Source organism: Paramormyrops kingsleyae, chromosome 11 (assembly GCF_048594095.1).
Source record: "Paramormyrops kingsleyae isolate MSU_618 chromosome 11, PKINGS_0.4, whole genome shotgun sequence".
NCBI classification, from domain to species: Eukaryota; Metazoa; Chordata; class Actinopteri; order Osteoglossiformes; family Mormyridae; genus Paramormyrops; species Paramormyrops kingsleyae.
This window is the reverse complement of record NC_132807.1, coordinates 22,536,898-22,555,160: the sequence shown is the minus strand read 5'-3', so window position 1 is coordinate 22,555,160 and position 18,263 is coordinate 22,536,898. Positions and strand designations below refer to the sequence as shown.

The following is an 18,263-nucleotide window of genomic DNA, read 5'->3' as shown; positions in this document are numbered from 1 at the left end:
GTTAGGCAGTCACAGGTTGGAGGAGGTGTGTGAGAACACGGATGTGCAGTTTTGAGGTTCTGAGAGCAGGTCCGTCTCAGTGGGTCTGGGCCCTTTTCTCACAGGAGCTGGGTTCCCTGGTCCCCTCACATGGACTCAGGACATGCTAGGTGCTATCGACTGGCAACTCCGACAGGATGCACAGATCCGATTCACTGGTAGAGAAAACAAAGCTTATCCTCCCTCACTGTCCAGTTTAGTGTTACTTTGTGTTGTTTTTCACAAAAACATTTGTTCATACTAACTACATCCAACACATATAGTCAGGCCTGAGCCCGATGGGAGGATTACAGGGATTTGCTCTAATACACTATGTCATTTGGAAAAACAAGAAAATTATTTTCTGTTCAGAAAAGCAGAGAGAGAGTTTGAGAAGAGTGAAGGCAATGGTGGCCTCATTTGAAACATCTCCACTTCAAACAGTGCAAGCTGGCGGGGGTGGTGGTGGTGGGGGGGGGGGTTTCCTCTCACTCTCCGCTTTTGGCAACAAAGGAAGCCATGCTGAGTTCAGTAGGGCAGGTGTGGCCCGGGGCAGGCTGGCAGCGAGTGAGATCTGGCAACCCTGCCAGGAGAAAGAACGCAAACCGCAGCCAGGGCAGGGGCGGAGGCAGGACTCGCTCCACCGCTCACTAACCCCAACCCTGGCCACACCCCCTGACCTCAGACAGGGAGTGCATAAAGAGCACCCACCCCCCCCAAAACAGGCAGGAAACCAGATTAAGTCAGCAGCAACAGGCGTGTGGTATGGCACCATTAGCATTTAGCATGTTACAGGAAAGTATGAACTAACTGCTAATGCTAATGTCATTAGCTACCCGAGAGCGCCAATCCATGCTCGGGTCCTCGGAGCGGTAACCAATCATGGCATCTGTAATGGTGGACTCACCAAGCGCAGGCGCCAGTGCAGCTACATTGGGGTCCAGATGGAAGCCGCCAAGCAAGAACTGCGCATCGGCAGCCGAGGATGGGTCCATCTTGAGGCCAGGGGGGAGGTTCATGTTCTGGGACAGGTAGTACTGGTAGAGCTCAGCCTCGGAGGGCGAGGGCAGCCCCCCCAGGCCCAGGCGGCCATGCTGCATCTGTGCCACATTCTGCTGCAACAGCATCATGTTGTGCATGTGCTTCTCGCTGGTCATGTGGATGCGCAAGTTGCGCGCCACATTGGTTTCGTAGTCGCACACCTCGCACCGCCACGTAGGCTTGCTTTTTGGCTTGGTGGGGGAGGGCGCGCTGCAGGCCCCACCCACGTGCCCTGCTGACTGGGTGGTGTGGTGGTGGTGGTGGGCGGGGTGGTGGGCGGCAGCCTGGGAGGCAGAGGGCACCGGGACCACACCCCCGGGGGCATGGCCAAACACCTGCTCACCGGAGGAGGTGACTGAGCCGCCGTTCTGCAGTGTCTGCATGTTGTTGAGGTGCTTGTCCGACTGCATGTGGATGCTCAGGTTACCCTTGGTGGTGGTGGAGTAGTTGCAGACCTCACAGCGGAAGGGCTTGTAACCGCAGGTATAGCTCTCGCCCCGCGCCAGCCGGGGATGGCTCTGGCCGCTGCTGCAGTACATGCAGGAGCCCCCCGAGTCCGGGTGCTTCTCCTTCATGTGTGCCTCCAGCGTCTGCTGGTACTTGTAGTGCCAGTTGCACTTGGGACACTTGAGCGTCTTGCAGGAGTTGCGCGAGTGCATCATGGTCATGTGACCTCCCAGGGAGCGCGAGGAGCCCAGAACAGTGTCGCACTTTGGGCATTCCACACCGCTGCCCCCGCCGGCCCCCACACCGTGGTTCTGAGGGCACTCGCCCAAGCCGATCAGGTCACAGGGCGTGCCGGCATGGGGGTGCGAGTGGCCGTGAGCATGGGGGGAGGGGTGCAGGTGGTGGTGATGGTGGTGGTGGAGGTGGTGATGGTGCAGCAGAGCCCCACCGTCCTCCTCCCCCTCAGCCGGGCTGTCATTTGGTTCAGGAGCTGTGGCACTGTCTTCATTGGCACTTTCGTCCGCGCTGACATGGGGGGCTGGAGGAGAGGAGGCGGCAGCCATGGCGTCGGCTGACGGACAGGACGCCCCGTCGTGCGTGGCTGCTGCCGTCGCCGGGGCCACACCAGGGCCCTGGCAGTTAAAGCTCAGGGGGGGCGCCGAGGTCCTCCCCCTACAGTCTGTGGCTGGCCCCTTGTCCGACGGCCGGGCTGAAGAGGAGGTGGGGGTCTTGCTGCTGGCTGTGGGGCTGGCCGCAGAGGGGCAGGGAGAAGGCTGGGGGGCGCTACTAGGCATTAATAAAGGAGATTTGGAAATGCTTTGGTTTGAGACAGCCAGTTCCCCCACTTCCGCGCCACTACCGCAACCACCGCCGCAGGCCATCGCCGGTCCCTCTTCGTCATCCTCCTCTTCCTCATCCTCCTCCAGCAACAGATCATCCTCCTCCGAGCCCACATCCCCTCTCAGCAGGAGCGCTGGGCCCTCGCCCACCTCCCCCTGCGCCTCCTCCCCTGCACAAGTCCCCTCTTTCCCAGCGAGCCCCTCTGCTCTCCCTGCAAGCTGGGCCGGGCTGCTGGGGTCTTTGGCAGGACCTGGGGCTGAGGTAAGCGGGGGCGGCTTAGGGCTGCCCAGCCCCCCCAGCTTCAGGAGGGAGCCCGGTAGGCTTTGCTGGAGGCCTGAATCCGAGTCCTTGAGAAGAGCCTCTCCCCCCCGAGCCCCACCACCACCGTTGCTGCTCCCGGTATCTAAGTGGACCCCGCTGAACGTGCCATAGAAACTCTGTCCAGAAGCGATGGGCAGTAGCGTGGGTGGTGTGGGGGAGCTCTTATTTTTTGGTTCCAGGAAGCTGATGAGGGGCTCCTTGTCCTTCCCGATGCCCTGGATGATGGCCGAGGTGTGCTTGTGGCCCAGGAGCTGCCGCTCGTCCTCGTTGAGCGTCATGCGGTGGTCGTGCACAGCGTGCGTGGCGAAGGAGCGTGTGTAGCCGAAGGACAGCTTGCAGAGGAAACACATGAGGATGGGCTTCCCTTTGCCGTACAGGGCCAGCCCGTCGAATTTGGAGAAATCCACGTTGTTGGGAACATCTTTGGACACGCAGGACTTCTTGGCCGAACCGTCGCTGTTCAGGTAATCCTTGTTGCTTTTGTGCCGCACGTCGAAGACGCGGAAACTGTGCAGGACGGGGCTCAGGCCCGCCAGGGTTGAGGTACTGGGGAATCCTTGGTCTGGGGCGCCGAACCACTTGCCAAAAGACGAGGCTATGTGGAACGTGTTGATGATTTGAGGGTAGACCGAGGGGGACGTGGAGGCCGGCTCGCCTGGCTTCCCCGCGCTGGGGGCCGAGTTTATGGGGAGCTGACCTGGCACCGCGCCCCCCCCACTTTGGATCAGCTGGCTGAGGCTCTCCACGATGTAGGCCGAGCCGTCGGGCTGGTACACAATCTCTCCAGCTAGGTTCTCTACATCGCTGCTCTCCTCTTCCTCCTCCTCCTCGTCCTCCTCTCCCTCCTCGCTGCCACTGTCGGCGGGATCCCTCCGCCGCACCCGGCGCTGCCGCAGGAGGGTGGGCATGGCCCCGCCCCCGGAAGGCAGGGCCACGGCCGGGAAGGCCTGCAGACTTGGGAAGCAGCTGTCTATCTCCATGTCCTCCAAGTCCTCCTCCTCCAGGCAGCTGCCTCCTTCCTCTTCCTCCTCCTCTTCCTCCTCGTGTAACCCCTTCCTTCTCGACTGCTGCCCTCCCGCCAAACTGTCACCGGGGGGTGAGGGCGAGTTACACGTCTGCTGCTGCTTTTGCTGCCTCACCCCCTGTGGAGGGGCACCGGGAGCCTGGAGCTGGGGGGGGAAGGATGCAGACAGGGACAGGGGCTCCAGGGATAGGGGATGGCCACTGGGAGAGACTTGAGAGTTAGAGAGATTGTTCCAGGGTTGGGGAGGCCGCTGCTCCTGCTGAGAGGTGGTGGCGGTGAGCCCATCGTCTGTCCCAGAAATCACGGGAGACTCACAGCTTTCCATGCTGATGCCTACGTGAGGCGTTCATCGCATCCAGGCCTGAGATGGAAACAAAAACCAAAATGTGGGATCAGAGTCAGCCCAAGCAACACCGCCACAAGAGACCGGCCTGGCACCAAGACAGGCTACACTGACAGCAGGTGGCGCCATGATGAATGGGGGAGACGACAGGCCGCAGTTAACATATGCGGGAAGGAGCGCGAGACGGAACGGCGGGAGATCTAATTGGGGAAATGACAGAGTGCTCATTATGGTAAATTAGCTACCATACGGGAAAAAAAAAGATCCCATGGACGCGAGCTAACAGGCTATCTGAGACTCGTCTTCCTGGTGAAAGTGTCTCCCTTTTATCTTAACCTTGCAAACAAACTCCCCTGGTCCTCGTGCATCCTTAATCCAATTTACATCCATTTCCAGGCATTAATTCCGATAGGTGTGCTCAATAAAGGCCGGCGCACTCGGAAACTGATTTAGAGTGATCCGAGCGGGAGAGAACGTATCCCGAAGATCGTGTCAGCGGATGGACGTTTATATCAGCACCTGAAAACTGCTGCAGAGGGACAGTTAGGCTACCCAAAGAGGGCGAACAGAAAATCACTGCCATTGGTCATCGACTGGGAGGTAGGATAGCTGCATTTAGATCTGCCCAGTACCCGTGCAATGAGGTGTGCCTGCCCCCCCCCGAACCCCCCTCAGGACAGAGCACAAACCAGGAATACTGCTGAGCTAATAATTTTATTGAAGGGATGCAGGCAGCATTGATTAAGGGAGGTGACCGAGCTCACGGCAATAACTCTGGTCTGACCTCTGACCCGTGGTAATGAATAATGCATGAGCCAAGGTTCCCGGCAAAGCCAGCATGGAGCCCCGCCTGAGCAGCATGCACACGCCACCCCAGCTAGATTTATTTACTTATTTACTTAGGAATGCAAATTTCTGGGGCAACCTGACACAATCCACCTGCCGGTCTCGTCCTTAACACTGAGGGAGAAGGCAGCACCAGAGGGATGAGTCACCAAAACACACACACACACACACACACACACACACACACACACACACACACACACACACCACCCCCAACTGCAATATGACCATCAAAAACTGCAGAACCACACATTTGTCGAAGGGGGCACAGCGGTTAATGAGCTGGTTCCACAAGGGCGTCACGTCACATATATGGGCGTCAGCGTTTAGCAGAGAAGTGGATGATTTAGATATGTGAAAAACGCATACAAATAAAACATGCTAATACGCCCAGAGCTGTGCATGCAAAGCCGGCAATACAAAGCAGCCCGCGATTTCGGCACATTTTGCATAGATATTGCACATGACCGAGGCTACAAGTAAGAAAAAGTGACAAAGACCGAAGGGAACTTAGGGGGAGAAAAAAAAAAAAAGATTTATCCGGCCGCACCACAAGTAGGGAAACGTTTCCCTCCGTGAACAAAGGCACGATGGATGAAAAGTGTGACTCTTTCTTTTAAGACTCTGTTTTCGTCAAATGGAGCAAGGAACGGCAGCATTTGACTCGGCCAACCAGAGCTAGCCCTGGGCTGCCATTTGCGGGCTGCGTCGATGGGGTCACAAGGGACAAACCGTGGGTGCATTCAAAGGCAGCGGTGCAAAGGAGCATGAGGCAGCTTAAAATTGAGACTGGGGTCCTTCTGTCGCACACTTACCCCAGGCGCTAAATCCAAAGGCATTCGATCATCTCCCAGCTGTTGTTCTGGGTTAAGCGTCAAACTGTCAGGCCATTTACAGGTACGTTGAGCGCTCATGTACACATTCTTAAGAAAAAACGAAGCTACTCAAAAGCTCCATAAGCAAGGAACTCCTGCCCTGAACCCTTGATCTGCCATTGCGTGCGACACCATCACTTCTGGTTAGCTTAGCGACAAAAGGCCCACGCACACCACAACAGCCTGCACGCCTCAAAAGTGCCGTGGTCCGGCTCGCTGTATCCTCAGACAGCATAAAACAAGATTATCCTTCACAGCCGAAGGTCTAATTCGATAACCCCGGCTACCGGCGCATGGTACGATCTGCCGGGGCCTCGAAGGCACAGAGCAGCTCAACAGCGCAAAGCCGTCTGCACGTTGCAGGCGTCTGCTCTACGCGCGACACCTGTTTCAAACAGGAAAAACTTTAATCTCCTCACACAAGACCAGACAGACAGGGGCTTCTGATCGCAATCCATTGTTTCTCTTTGTGCTCTATTCACTGTCTATGAAACAAGGTAATAAATTCCCGTCACGGAGACGGGCCCGCCCCGAGTCCGTGGGGTTAGGCGGGACACTAAGACGCAGCCGTAATTTCCCCATTTCCGCCCATGCTGTCATCACTGATGTGGGAACCAATGGTGCCTCAAATTCCTTCGTGTGACAGGGACAGAGGGCACCTCTCATCCTCCAGGAGCAAACACACACACACACACACACACACACACACACACACACACACACACCAAAAGGAAAAGAAGGGAGAGGGCATTCTAGCCCAACCCAAGAACGAACAGCACAACCAAGACGTCCCACAGCGCAGAGGAGGTAAACACCACTCTTTAAATTATTAATGGCAGTAAAACATAAAGCACATGCCTCGGCCTTTATATGCTTTCTCTTAAAACGAGACGAGATAGGACTTATTTTAAGTTAATAAAGCCCAGTTACTAATGAACAATGTCAGTAAACCAGCATCTGAATGTCATGAGAGGATGGAAAATTAGATTTAGAAGTTTTTTTTTTTTTTTTTTTTTTTTTTTAATAATTTATGGTCCCTTTCATTAACTGGGATTTGCCAGTGGACTCGAGAGGAATTAGAGGCCAGGATCCCATCTGATTACAGCCATTCAGGATCACCTGCCCCAGGGCCCGGCTCCCAGGAGGATGCTGGGTATTCAGCCCCGCCTGGGGAATAAGCTCCCCGTGACGCTCTCCTCTCCTTATCCCCGGCCCCCTCACCACATGAGATCACGAGAAGAGGGTCGCCATGGTGACCCGCCCCCAGCGACAACTCGGACGCCAGGCCTCGCGAAGACAGCTCCCCGCCGCGGTGAGGCATCGTGGCCACAGCATAAGACCGGCCTCTGAAAGGTTAGCGCGCTCATCGGAAAATCAATGCTGTAAATGCTAGGCGAGTTACAGGAAAATGTGGGAAGGACGAGGCCCTACTGATGAAGAGGAAGGCCTTTGATGTTGCACAGGGGACGTGTTTATTGATAGGAAACCATTGTACTCCTCGGGCAAAGCAAAAGACTTCGGCTGCTAAGCTACTCCAATTAATGGGGAATACGCACACGTACGCACAGCCTCCTCTGCCTTAATTCCAAACATGCCTCGGCAGCTACGCTAACCGCTAACTGCTCGCTGCTAAATGCTAGCGCCAAGTAAATAAGACGGGATAAAAGAGGAAAGGGAGTGACATAAACAAGGATCCTCCAAATCCTCCACCCAAAAGGATCTTCCCCGAGGATCTCTGGCTCTCCTCTGGCATGCCCAGACCCGGCAGAAAGGTTGAGGATGACCACCAGAAATTGGCACAATTTTTTTTTTCCCTAAACAAAAAAGCCGCTTTGGAAAACGGTAAATGTCACCGTGATGTCTGCTGAAACGTGTCATTTTATAAAGCCCATTTGGCAGCGTGGCGCCCATCGATTGGGTCATGATTCAGTACCGATCCGTGCTGACCTGTGACTGAACCCGCTTTTAATACAGAAAGGCAGTAGCTAATAAGAATGGGGGGAGAAAGCGAGGGGACGATAACAAACGGCAGAGCCCCAAGCGCCATCCCCTTTCTCCCAGCTTCTAAATACAGACTGCTCCGCCCCAACTACTCCGACGCAGGTCGATGGCACTCAGTCTGTAAACACGGCTTCCCGTAAAATCAATGATCTTCAGTTCTGGCTATCAGTCTGTGGAACAGAAATAGCAGTGGCTCTGTCGGGACTGGAAGTCGGAGCAGGTTGGGGGGGGGGGGGGGCAGATGATCACAGCGTGGCTGAGATTGAGACAACGGCGCTGAGTTGCAGTGCTTGCAGGCTGTACTACATTTCCCAGAATCCCTCTCTCTGACAGCAGCTCATCTGGGGCATAACCCCAGAAGAGACTGATGTTTATATGCTATATTCGCACCTGCTCTAATTTTTGTGGCCAATAAAATGGACACAGTTACTGCCATTTTCAAAACAAATTTCCAGTTCAAAAATAAAAGAAATTAATTATCATGATCTCTTCTCCGTAAATACTTTGCATTTGTGAGAGATGAAAATTTTAAACGTCTTCAAGATGAGGGTCAGGGCCAAACATAAATGGAGAACAGCCTGACGAATTACGGTAGACGGAGGCCGCTGGCCAGACCAATCAGAGGGCAGGGCAAGTGCGCTAAGGAAACGGTACGTGGCAGCCGGCTGCCGATGCACCCGTGCCACACATGACAGAAACAGCACTGAGGTGTAATTAGAAGTAGCTAATTAGCTATGGGTTAATTACGTGATGGGGGAAACTTGGTTTAAAAAAGTGGCAGTTATCAGAGAGGGGAGGGCGCAGCAGGAAGCGCCGGCCTCCCGCCAATTAGCAGGTAGCGTGCAGGGTGACGGCGGAGGGCGATAACACACGAGTGCGGTTTCACATCGAGGTGGAAAGGAGTAAAAACACACACATGCGGCATTAAAAATGCACAACGTACTGCCGGAAGGGGTTCCCTACGCCACGCTGTCGTTTTACTAGCAAAACAGAGCCATTTCCCTAAAAGCCAGATATTTTAACGATGCCTGCAGATCCCAAAATAACGTCTGGGAGCCCGGGGGATGTTGGATTCTGAAGCCAGATTCTCGAGTTGGGTCCTGAAACCGTACTCTGACAGCGCCAGTCAGAGTACGGTCCCAGTGCCTCTTCACCGGTTTTGTTCAAAAAAGAAGCCGTACGCCGGTTCCGAACACAAGCCTTTAATACGCCTACAAACTGCGGCTGGATACTGTAGCAGATTTTTTTGTTTCTGGTAGCGAATTCCCAGCGAGGCTCCTTCGGTTCGCTTTCCCTGCTTCATCCCCAGTGGTTTGTTTAGATAAAGCTCTCCACTCTGTGTAAATGCATAAATTATCTCTGGGAAAGAGGCAATGATGTAAAAATCGGAGATGCGAAACCGCGGTTTATACTGCGAGCCTGTTTCTGCCCCGAGGCTAGCGGGCACGCTTGCACACAGCAGGCAGACTGAGCACATGATGGGACCTGGGAGGGGGCCTGGAAGGGGGCCGCGGGCGGGTGGTGGTGGGGGGGCATTAGTGAGCGTGAGGCACGCATGTGTGTTCCCATGGATCCCTCACACTCTTCTCATCAGCCAACAGACAGATCTGAATGTGACAAACCCATAACCTGCCAAATAACTCTGGGCTGAGTGCTAGCAGGACCTGGACCAGACCAGACCAGGCCAAACCGTACCGGACCTAGAAACTGACAGAGAATGCAGTGCTTTAAGAGGTCTTGGCACACCAAATCTCACACCAAAAACACAGCCCTCAGTGTCCCCCCCCCCCCCAAGGTGATCTCTGTCCGCAGTAGGAGGTGGAGGTGTGTGGGTGCGGATGCTGCATGAGGCCTTCCCATCAGCCTCTGTTAAACTGGAGCGGCCCAACGCCTGTCGCCTGCTTCTTTAACAGCCAAGGAATCTCACAAACTGGAAAGATGACAATCACAGGCAGGATCTTTGTGGGGACTCTCTGTTCATTTCTATGGGGAACACTCTAATCCCAACATGACAACCTTAACCCCCAAACAGCCCTAACCTTAACCATAAGGAACCAAACTAAATAAGAGACTTTTGCCATATTTTGTGTTTTGATTGCCCTCACAGATCTTTGTTGGGACCCAAAAAATTGTTCCTAACAATGTCAAAAAAAAGATTTTATTACATTGTGGGACACGCACACATACAATTACCTGTATGACCACCCCCAGGGGCATACAGATCACAATCACAGAGTCCATTCATATTTACCAGTATCGCAAAATCCCCCTATATCTATCTCAGGAAATGCTTTTTTTCCAACAGCAAAACAAGGAAGTGAAATTTGCTAACTACAGGGATTTTATTAATTTTTTGGCCTGTTGTCATCCCCCAACATAGCAACAAAAAATGTAGGGGAAGGAAACTGTCGTCACACATGCAGTTTGGTGCTTAAAATCCATCCACCCATCTTTCGGGGGGTGGGATATGTCTTTAGGAGGGAGACCAACTGTTTCAGTGGCAAGATACACAAAATTCATGCACTGGTGTGAAGCGACACTGCTAACCCACTGAGTCACCATGTGACTGTGCCCACCGATCGAATGACGAATCGTCCCACTATTTCAGCAGAGGGAACAAGGTGGTTTGTTCACGAGTCTCTGCCCCGCAGCCTGCAATCCGCTCTCATGGCCACTGGTAAAATGTCACACGTGCTCAGACTCCATCAGGGCACCCGGGAGGGGGGCCGAGCCACTGCGGGCTGCCATCTCGCCAGTGGGCGCAGACGTGGGCACTCCGCTGAGGCGCATCTTACCGCAAACGCGGCCTCTCGCGTGATCGATACCGCTGAAATATTAAACCCCGAGAAGCCGCATCATCGATCGCAAGGCCCAGTGATAAAATGGTTTATTGCGCTGTTCGCTGGGCCCCGTGTAAACATATAACGGCGACCCGTATCAGGCAATCCGGATCCTTCCCGGCGACCCGCGGCATTCAGAGCCGCCTTTAACGGGGTCAGGAGAGCAGTGACCAACATGTGCTGTCCATCCATATGGGGACCCACAGACAGTGTGCTGGAGGAGGAGGGGGATAATGTCCTTTTAATGCAGAGCCTCCTTAAGTAATCCAAAAAACAAATGTCCCAGTAATGACGGAGTCCGGCACCTGGTACAACAGCAGCAGTGTTTTCATGCACCAGGAATTAGCCAAATATATGTCTTTAAAGGGACAGGGTCCCTATACAATGATTTCTGAAACTCTCACATGCAGAAATTTGTATGATACACACAGAAAAACTGTTTTAAAGGGAAGACAGTAGAGGGAGACATTTTTTTTTTTTTAAATTTACAGTTATATAGCATGTATTTACCCAAAGCGACATACTTTTAAAAAATTTTTTGAGAAGCAGGGTCAGAGTGTTCCTGGAGCAATTGGGGTTTATGGGCCTTGCGCTGCCTATGCTGGGATTAGAACTGGAAACGTACTGCTTACAGGCACAGTAACCCACCGAGCAATGCACCGGCCCCCGCCAAGAAACCGTACTTTGGCTAGTGACCATGGAACATGTATAGCCCAGTTAGCTCAGGGTTAGCTAAATAAGCTGGGGAGACAATGGACTAGTTTTATTGGGGGGGGGGGGTGATTTTGCAGGTTCTGTGTTATGGCAAAAGTCTTAGGTGCTGCAGCATATCAAAAAAACAAAGGAGGAGCAACGTGACGTGATGTTTGGAGAACTGGGCCGCGGGGAACAAGTTTACGAGGTTCTAGAGCTCACCCTGAAAAACACACACACACACACGCACACACACACACACACAGGGTTAGTGCACCCCTCCACCCAAACAGGTTTCACCACAGAAATAAAGGCCCTTATGTGAAGCCAAAGCGGGCCCCAGCAATGGATCCTGGACAAATAATTAGAGGATGACCCCAAACTCCTGCACCGAGCGGCCGCTCGCTCACTGCCCACTCTGTGCCAACCATTTGCTAAAGTCATCAATGTCCAAAATTTTAAAAGAAAAGGCGAAAATCTTTTTGGTACACAAATGCCTCTTCTATGTGTTCTGGCATATACTTCTCCCTGCTTAGTAGGAACCCTCAGTCTGGCAGAGCACAGAACCTCGAGGGAAGGGTAGCTTCCCTCTGCCCCCCCCCCCCTCCCACCCCACCCTGCTTTATAAAAACCCCCTTTGTGCAATTAAGCAGCAATAAACCAAGGGAATAATGTGCTCCATGCGTAAAAAGACACCGAAAGCAAAGGGTCTCAGCGGGTGTTTGGACGAGGGCCAGTGATGGACGACCTCTTTTCAGTGAAGGACCCAGAAGTCTAGCCCAGGCCCAGAGTTAGCATGACCGCCAAGCGCGATTAGCAGGGATCTGGCCGACGGGCCCAGAGGGTTGAGCTTCGCTGGAGGAGCGGATGCAGCTGACAGGCCGCATTTCGGGGGCGGCTATGGAAAAAGACGAACGGTTTTAATAGCAGGGCACTCGCGTCCATCTCTAAAAACTGAAACCTCTCTTGTACGCGTAAACCACCAACTTACACTTAACTAGGTTCCCTCAATCTCCCACAGCTTTTCGAGAAAAACGTTTTGACGTTTCTGCAGGCAGGAACAAGCAGAAAAGTACGACAGCATCACACGACAAAAAAATGTACTGACACGGGTAGACTTCTGCTTTATGAACCTTCTGGAAAAATAACTTTGAGAAGAAAGAACGCTGAGAGTCTAACAATGCAACCACAAGAGCATCGCATCACTCCATATCATTTCAGTTCAGTTCAGTTTAATCAGCGAGCTTGTTGCTTAAGCCTAACCACAGATAAAACACTAACTGCTGAGTTCATCTCTGGAACAATCGTGTAATTTTCACGACACTCTCGTGAAATGCCAGGTTACGCCACCATTTGTCACATGGAGGATCAGATGTCAAAAATAAACAAAAAGAGGGTAGAGCATCATAAGGAGTCACTTATATCAAGGAGAACATGACCTGATTCTTCTCTAAGTAAACAGTAAATCAGCTCCAGGGGCATAATAGTGAGTCTCGTCTTGGAATGGTGTGAAGATGATGATCCAGAAAAATAACCGTCAACATAAGAAGCCAATTTCTCCACAATTGCTCAAATCTACAACCGACGCCCGTTGTTAATCACAAATAACGATTATGAATCATGAATGTAGACCATGAGACAGCTCTCCAGCCCTCGCCGAAAGCTCAGCTATGACTAAGTTTATACACAGTGCCTTTACAAATCAGATCTTAATACAACCTTTGTCATAACAAGGTGTAGAACCTGCCCTACAGCTTCAAAGGCTAGGTGCCAAAGCAAGATGTAGGAAGCCTGCTGTCTTGCGGTGAACATTCCTTCGACGTTCCGCAGCAATAGGGGAACTGTCGACAGAGACAGAGGGAAGGAAGATGAGGGAAACTGAATAGAAAAATTGTTAAGCTGAGGTGACCAGGTGGCCGGAGGAGAAGTGAAAGAAACCCAACTACTCAAGGATGCATTATGAAACACGGCCCTCTGTGAATGTCCGGTCCGAGCTTGGCAACGCAGTGGCACACCAAACCGCAGTTTGAGGAATCTTAGGGCAGAAGAACACACTGACTACAAGGCACAAGATCATGCATCCGTTACATCTGGTATTGGCTGAAGATCTGGTTAGCGATTGGCTGAAGATCACCAGTGGTGCAGAGCTCAACTTAAACAAGCCGATGTCACTCGCAGTCAGGTTCCATGGGACGGCAGGCGGTTACTGCACTCTCATAGTCTGACTTCTGATTTTCCAGGCCGCAGGTGATCCGTCAAACCATGACAGGCGGACATATTAAGCTGCAGGCATACATGGGAGAACACCCGAAACATGAAGTGACACGCTCCAGCCACGCCCCGACATCACCGGGAGGCATTGCAACGCAGGACAGTGCCTCTTTGATTGCTGCTCCGCAATCCTGGGCCAGCAACAGATCATGCAAGGAACGGCAAGAGAATGTGTGGGGAATCCTGCAGGGACCGACTGACAGGGAACAACAGGACAAAGCTTCCATTTTCAGATTGGGCCGGAAATAAACTAAAAATAAAAAAATTGGACCTGCACGCCAGGTCTGGAAACAGCACGATGAAAGAGTGTCCAACCTGACACAATCCTGGCACTTCTGCCAAGGGTACCAAGGGTGGAAAAGTCCTCACAAAGAAAAGAACAAAGTCTGATTTTAGGACGAGCATGACTAATCTGGATGTTCCCCTTTCCTCTGTCTGAATTTTAGGCCGGGTAGCAAAGATGGCCAATCTTTAGTCACCTCCAGGGCACAGCTGTGAAAAAGCAATTACCACACCACTTCTGCTGTGCCCCATCTAGCCTGAGTACATCCCCCCCGCACACCTCTGGTGTTCCCATCCTGACCACCAGACCCTCGCCGCCCCACCAGACTCCCATCCCCACCCAAGCAGCGCACCTGCAGAGTATAAATCAGGCCACTGGGCTGTATTTGGGAAGCCAGGCGTTAAGCGTGACGCCGGCCGCCAAAAGTTCAGATGGCGCTGACCGCCGTGGCCGACTGCACCGCGGAGCGATGGGGCCCCGATTCCCCGGGCCTCCGCGCTCGCATCAAACGGTGCGAGTCACACATGTGGCTCACAGCTGGGCGGCTTGAAGAACCGCCGGAACCCCCGCTAGGCAGGGAAAGCCGCTCTGGATCGCCGAACCCACCAGCCATCATTGGAGAGAGGGAGAGAAGAAAAAACGAAAACAGCAGACTGATACTGCGGTCGACCGTCGACGAGCAGATACAGCGACAAGCATCAGCCACCAATCATCTCAATGCGACTGTCGGCAAACAAAACCGACAACTTGTAGCCTTACAGTCATTAGATTCCTGCTGTCTACTTAGAACTATGTCATATGGTTTATTTTAGGCTGAGATGGGGCACTTTATCTAAAACGATCACATACAGGCCTGAGGTCAAAAGTTCAGAGCTACGGAGAACAAGCGGCACATTCCATGAGGTATACATCTTCAAGACAGCAGCCGGTGTCCCAGTGTGCTTGTTGCCTTCTGCTTCAAACCCAGCTTCCTGGGGTGCACCCCACTCCAGGACCTCACAGTTTAAATATTAACCAAAGATGTTTTCAATCTCCACTTCACATGGAGACGCAGGGGGTAAGGAGCTGGAGAAGCTAGAAAAATATCATCTGCAAGGGATTTACTCCCAGGCTTCCTCCCGTGGAGGCACATGTAAAGATGTGGCTTGTTCTTTGTGGCTGGGGGGGGGGGGGGGGTTGGGAAGGGTGGACAGGCACCCACGGTGGGGCGAGAGGGGAGAGAGAGCGCGGTTCTGGCAGGAGGTCTGGGACAGAGGACTGGGGCCGCATGCGGCACGACTGCAATTTACATTGCTGAGTAATTATTAGCAGGATCAGGGGCTCGCGGTGAGTGAAAGATGCACCACAGGGCCTTTGTGGAGAAATAGGGGGGGGGGTGCAGGTTTTCTACAAAGCCATCGAGAAGGATGATGGATGCAGAAAAAAAGAGCAGAGAATCCAGAGGCACCAACTGAAAGCACCTGCAGCAATGGCAGCCGCCCCCCGCGGTCATACCAGAAGGCCGAGGGGATACCCCAGGCAAGTACAGCAAACTGCTGCCCCGGTGCCTCACCACAGGGACGGGCAGGGATGGGGACTCCGTAAACACCCCCGAAAATGCAGATGGAATGTGCCAGGACAGTGTTACATTGATGGCAAACCCCCAGCCTCCAGGAGGAGGGACCAATAAGGCAGGGGGCTGGAGGGGGAGGCTTCCAAACAGCATCAGAGGGACCTTCCCCAGGCTTGTGTTAACTCCGGCTTTTTGGAGTTTTTCTTCCTCCCCTCTATGCAGCAACTCCCCCCCCCCCCACCACCACCACCACCACCACCACCACCATGCCTGTGTGTACTCGGGTAACCCCCCTCACCCCCACCCCAATGCTGTTTACTTATCTCACAGGCACATGAGAGCAGTTGCAACACATCAAGGGGGGTGGGTCCTGCAGCTTCTCGCCATGATGAGAGCCATTATGATAAGGACACGATTGGAGAGATAGGACCCAACAGGTCACTTGCAAAAGCCTTGTGGGAGGGGGAGGCAAGCGGTGGTCCTGGAACGCGACAAAACGAGCAGGGGAGAAGAGAAGAAAAAACAAATAATTACAGGCCAGGCTGATGAACGCAAGCACAAGCAAGCCCACACAGGCACGCCGTCTTCCCGGACTGACCGGCACGTCGTCGCCCAGCCTTCCAGTTGCGTTTAGGCAGAATGTAATAAAGCATCATTTCATGGGGCTGGCCCAAAGCAGAACCACCCCTAGCTGTGCCCAGATCCCATGGTACCGGGGGTGATGTCACAAGCAGGGGCAGCCAAAGCCTGTGATATGATACACCTCACAAAGACAGAACATTCCAGGCGTGCCACATTGCAGGTATTTCTGGAAACCTGCTGATGGCCAGGTGCCATAGATATCAACTGGACCACTAGATGATGTTCTAAACCAGTTGTATGAGAGCATGATGAGTCTCGCCGCGAACCAAACGCTCAGACTCGTCGTCAAGGCACTGCAGCCAATCGCACAAGCCTCCCGATGTCCCAGCATGCCTGCTTTTTATAGGGTGAACGGATGTCAAATGTCATCACCACCCCCCTTGTCAACACCACCTACTATGCATACCTTAACTTAACCTGGATGCCCTGCTCCACACATATGCCTCAGACTTGCTTGCAGATGCATCATGAAGGCCTCACTGGTCACTTCAAAGAGATGGAAGCAGAACATTGCTGATGACCATCGACACTCTGAATTTCGTATTGCTCCCCAGCTTTCAGCCCACTTTACAGAGGCAATATGTAAAGTGTGCATCACCTTCTAAACATGCATTCCACCTAAGAACATCTTTTGTCTCTCATGATAAAAATAAACGTAGTTCCTGTTAAGGCTGCAGTCAGGGGCAACATAGAGCCAAATACTCCTGTGGATCCCTCAACTCTGACCCATAACATAAACCATGTAAGATGAGAGGGGGCTTAATTGGCTCAGGGTCTATGGCTGAGGGAGCACTAATCACACCAGACTCTATAGTGTCAGGTGCCCTGGCGTCTCCTACAACCTCTGGGGCGGCGATAGTGAGCCAGCTCCTAGCAGCAGAAGGAAGACTGCACACTCCCAGAGGAAATATAGTCCCTGTTGTGCAAGACACCACTGACACTTCCAAAACCACAAGAGTGCCCCCCTCCCCATCACCATCACTGACCACCAACCAGCAGATCTGGGTAACACCCACCATAATGCCCAAAAGCCTCCTGTTAGTCACTTCTGAGAGCACCGTTCACCGTAACATAGCAAAACACTATTCTTCACATCGTCCAATAGACAGCTAAATCAATAACCTCACAGCTTAAAGACATCCAATCAATGTAAAGCAGATCCGGCATTAATTAGGGCCAAGAAGCATCTCGGCAGATGAGTCGGCAACATAGTGCTCTTACCGGGGGGAGGCCGGACGCAAAATCGGCGTGGAGCCTCCTTCACCACGCGGCTGTTAAGGGTCAGGCTGCGTCAGTATACAGAGCATGGCAAAGAAAGGCCAGGGCTTAAGGAAGCGGGGGAGGAGGAGCAGAAGCAGGAGACAGCAAGGCCACAGGCAACACCTGTTTGTCCCGTCGTCACCGTGTCATTATTTGTCATTAACAGCAGTGCCTGCAGTGGTGTTTAAGGGGCGTGTCCGTGCATTCCTGACGCCGGCGAAGGTATGCACGACACGCCGCTGGGGCAATCCATGGAAAAACGCTATGGATTGGCAAAGGAGATGGTGGGGGCTGCCCTTTGCTATCCTGCATTTCAAATTAAGAAACCGGTATCATACCAGTGAAGTGGGCACGTTGCCAATTCACCCTGTGTGCACTTATGGGGGGGTGACACTCATGTGCCGTGTGCCAGTGGCCGTTCCACGTTCGTTCTGGGCTTTCCCAGGAGGGAAGATGATGACAGTGGCACAAAAGCACCGTTAACACAAACATCCCTTCGGGAAACTCACTACAGCTCGGAGGAGATCCCGGAGATGATTTCTGCCATCGCTGGCTGCCTTTGAGGAAGACTGCATCAAACAATGGGCACAGCGGATTGGAAGGGCCCCGGTCGCCTTCCCAGCGTGTACTAAAGACGGCAATAAACAACAGCATGTCGCCGGTGAGACTCTGAGATCAGATTCTCTTTTAGATCGTTAACTTCGACACTGGCATTCAAAGAAGCCTCCCCAAATGTATGCGCTTTCTTGTTTTTCTCCTGAGGAAACCCCGGAAGCCTCCACAGAAGAAACAAGAAGATATCGCGGGAACTATCAGGAGAACATGAGGACTCCTGCATGCCTCAAGGGGAGAAGCTTGGAGAACGGGGCGTCCCAGGATCAGCGGCGACAGCAGCCGGGACCTGGTTAGAATTCTAGTTCTCACATACGACCAAAAAAAATCATGAGGCACCTTTGCTGCTTGCCA

The 18,263-nt window shown here is 53.0% G+C and overlaps 1 protein-coding gene across 3 annotated transcripts in view; it reads right to left on the bottom strand.

The window, feature by feature from the left end:
- zfhx3b (zinc finger homeobox 3b) overlaps positions 1 to 18,263 on the bottom strand; it is a 125,766-nt gene that overhangs the window by 80,966 nt on the left and 26,537 nt on the right. For all 3 annotated transcript variants that reach the window (XM_023790703.2, XM_023790705.2, XM_023790704.2), the window contains exon 2: positions 926 to 4,052. In XM_023790703.2, coding sequence (XP_023646471.2) covers positions 926 to 4,016 — 3,091 coding nt within the window. In that variant the 5' untranslated portion in view covers positions 4,017 to 4,052. The remainder of the gene's footprint in view (positions 1 to 925; positions 4,053 to 18,263) is intronic.